The sequence below is a fragment of the Mus caroli genome, chromosome 2 (assembly GCF_900094665.2).
Source record: "Mus caroli chromosome 2, CAROLI_EIJ_v1.1, whole genome shotgun sequence".
Taxonomy (NCBI): Eukaryota; Metazoa; Chordata; class Mammalia; order Rodentia; family Muridae; genus Mus; species Mus caroli.
In genome coordinates, this window is record NC_034571.1 from 81,121,016 (window position 1) to 81,123,884 (window position 2,869).

The 2,869-nt window shown below is 31.4% G+C and overlaps 1 protein-coding gene across 1 annotated transcript; it reads right to left on the reverse strand.

The window, feature by feature from the left end:
- Nucleotides 1-450: 450 nt before the first annotated feature.
- Nucleotides 451-2,570, reverse strand: LOC110306449 (olfactory receptor 8H1-like). Its single transcript, XM_021178575.2, has 2 exons — nt 2,251-2,570; nt 451-1,506 (listed from the first exon to the last, which is right to left on the reverse strand). The coding sequence occupies exon 2, from the start codon at nt 1,493-1,495 to the stop codon at nt 548-550; it is 948 nt and encodes a 315-aa protein (XP_021034234.1). The 5' UTR covers nt 1,496-1,506; nt 2,251-2,570; the 3' UTR covers nt 451-547.
- Between the last annotated feature and the right edge of the window lie 299 nt (nt 2,571-2,869).

Genomic DNA, 2,869 nt, shown 5'->3' on the forward strand with positions numbered 1-2,869 from the left:
GATTACTGTGACATATTTGCTGTGATTATTATTAATCACAATAAACCACATTTTATTATTTCAACAATATTACTTCCATCATCTTATCACATGAAAGTGGAAATATTATTTATCCTGTGCTGCTGAAGTAATTTAATACTAAATTTAGTTCCTTATCAAAGAATATTGAAGAAATTGACTGTGAATTAGTGAGTGATTTCTGAAAATATAGACATTGCCCAAATTAACTTTTCATTATGTTTACCTAAATACTTAATAAGCATGAAATTTTATATGGCACGGACCTATGAATTTCAAACATGTTTTCTTAGGCTGCAAACAAGTATTCCCCAAAACAAAACAAAAGACATGTTTTGACAATATGATCCATGAAATTCAGCCAGAAAAAAACTAACATCTAAAACTGTGTTCCTGGAAATTACCAACCTATATTTGTATGAGAAATACCCAAAGAAATAGAAATGTAAAACTAATTGTACTTGTTTATAGAAACTGACCAAGGGAACATGAAAGTTGAAACAATGTGACTGACTGGTTAATATCATGGTTAAATTAACTTCCTGGATCCTTGTCTCTTCTTCACTAATCTAACAACAGCACTTTTGACCTCTTTGTTTCTGAGACTATAAATGAGTGGGTTCAGCATGGGGATCACAATAGTATAGAAAACAGAAGCCACTTGTTCCTTTCCCAAAGAATAGGACTTACTTGGCTTTAAATAAGTAAAAATGAGAGTGCTGTAAAAAACAGTCACTCCAAGGAGATGAGAGGCACAAGTGGAAAAGGCTTTCTGCTTTCCTGAAGTAGAATTTATCTTCAAAATAGTAGAAAGAATGGATACATAGGATCCAGATATTGTGATAAGGGACCCCAGGATTGTGGAGCCTGCAAAAATGAATATAATGATTTCAACTACATGTGTGTCACTGCAAGACAGAAATAGAAGTGGAGATGTGTCACAATAAAAATGACGGATGACGTTGGATTTGCAGAAATGTAGTGTAATCATGCTAAACACAGTTAGAGTGGAATCCACAGCTCCAATTACATAGGACCCAGTAAGGAGAGCAAGACAGCATCGTGGAGACATAATAACTGGGTACTGTAAAGGGTTGCAGATGGCTATGTAGCGGTCATAGGCCATTGAGGAAAGCAAAAAACATTCAGTAGCTGCTAAGAGGATAAAAATGTACAGTTGTGCAAAACAATTGGTGTAGGAAATGCTCTTGTTTGTTGTTAGCAGGTTCTCTAATGTTTTCGGTGTGATGGCAGTTGAATAACTGAGGTCAACTATTGACAGATGGGTAAGGAAAAAATACATTGGAGTGTGAAGCTGAGTATCTATATAGATGATCAACATCATGCCTATGTTCCCCAGAACAGTGATTAGGTATATCAGGAGAAACAGTACAGAGAGGATCAGCTGTATTTCTTTGGAATCTGTCAATCCCATGAGGATAAAGTCTGGCTTATTTGTGTGATTCCAGGTGTACATAGTCAATGACCCTAAATGGTGAGAAATCAAAGATGATAACAGAAATGTTAGTATGATAACAGAGATGTTTGTGAATATGATTCTCACTGTACATTCATAATTATAGTATATAACTGTACATAATTAGATTTCCAAATAGAGGTTCAAAGCAGAATTTGAATATATTATAAGTATTATTATGTGCTATAAAAGAGAAAGCGAGTGCTACTCTAAATAATGTCTTTTAATGAATTTATTTGCATGAAATGTTTTGTATGTGCTCATATTATTCCCATATTTTAACCTAGAATATGGAAAAGAAACAGTTAATTTATGAATTCAATTGAACTCAATACAAATTCACATTGTGTCTGTGATCATGTTAAATTGTGAGACACCAAATTATCTTAGTCATGCTCTTAATTCAGGAAATTTAAATAAAATATGCATTAAATTAAAAAGGTAGAGAACAACTTCAATATGTTTCCTGCTCTTTGATATATCAATTAACTGTAACTACATTTTAAAGTAATAGACTACATTAAAAAATAACTATTTAAAAGATGGATTATTATCTTCTGACAATTTCAAACACATTTTAACAAAAAATTATTTTATTGAAATAGGAATCATCACTAGTATAATCTCCTTCCATCCAGTCTAAGCTTGCCACAATCCTGTTACTTCTATACATGCCAAATTTTATTTGCACTTATATCTTAAAATATAATCTTTATTTTATTTGCTTCAACCTCCACAATTTTAAAAATACTTACACACAATGCCAAAGTTGACAGAAAAAACAGGGAAACTATTTCCAATATCATGGGTTGGAAAACATTCAACTTCCAAATTTTCTCACAATTAAAGTAAAAAAATTACTTGGAGATCTGAACACATAAGATCTAGATCTTTTGTTTTCCTTGGTATTATTTTTTTCATTCTTTTGTGTACTCATTTTTTAAAATGTCAGGAGGAAATTAAATTATTCTTTCCTCAAGTCTTTGTCAAAAATAATTTTTAAAGGAAATTTATGGTTTGAATTTATTCCAAGAGTGAGTATATATATATATCAGGGCAACAGTGTATGTTTTTGTCTCTAATTTATGAATGTGGGACATATCATTTAAATCATGAACATCATGTAATATGGTCATTCTCAGGAGGCAATTTATAAGCCAAATTTATTGGCAAGCTTTCAAGGACTAAGGTCAAAAGACTAATTTAGCAAAGGTTTTGCTTATTCCTGGGAGCTTTATAAAGAAGAACATAAAAACTGCTTTTTTCTGATGTACTACATTTATGCATAGTCTCTTTAATTCAATAAATGTATAAAGTATAATATTTATATAACACTTTCCTCACATTAGGACCTTTTTAAGTAGTATGGATAGA

Coding starts and splice junctions, on each gene's coding strand:
- LOC110306449 (XM_021178575.2), bottom strand. CDS start 1,495: ATGTACACCTGGAATCACACAAATAAGCCAGACTTTATCCTCATGGGA.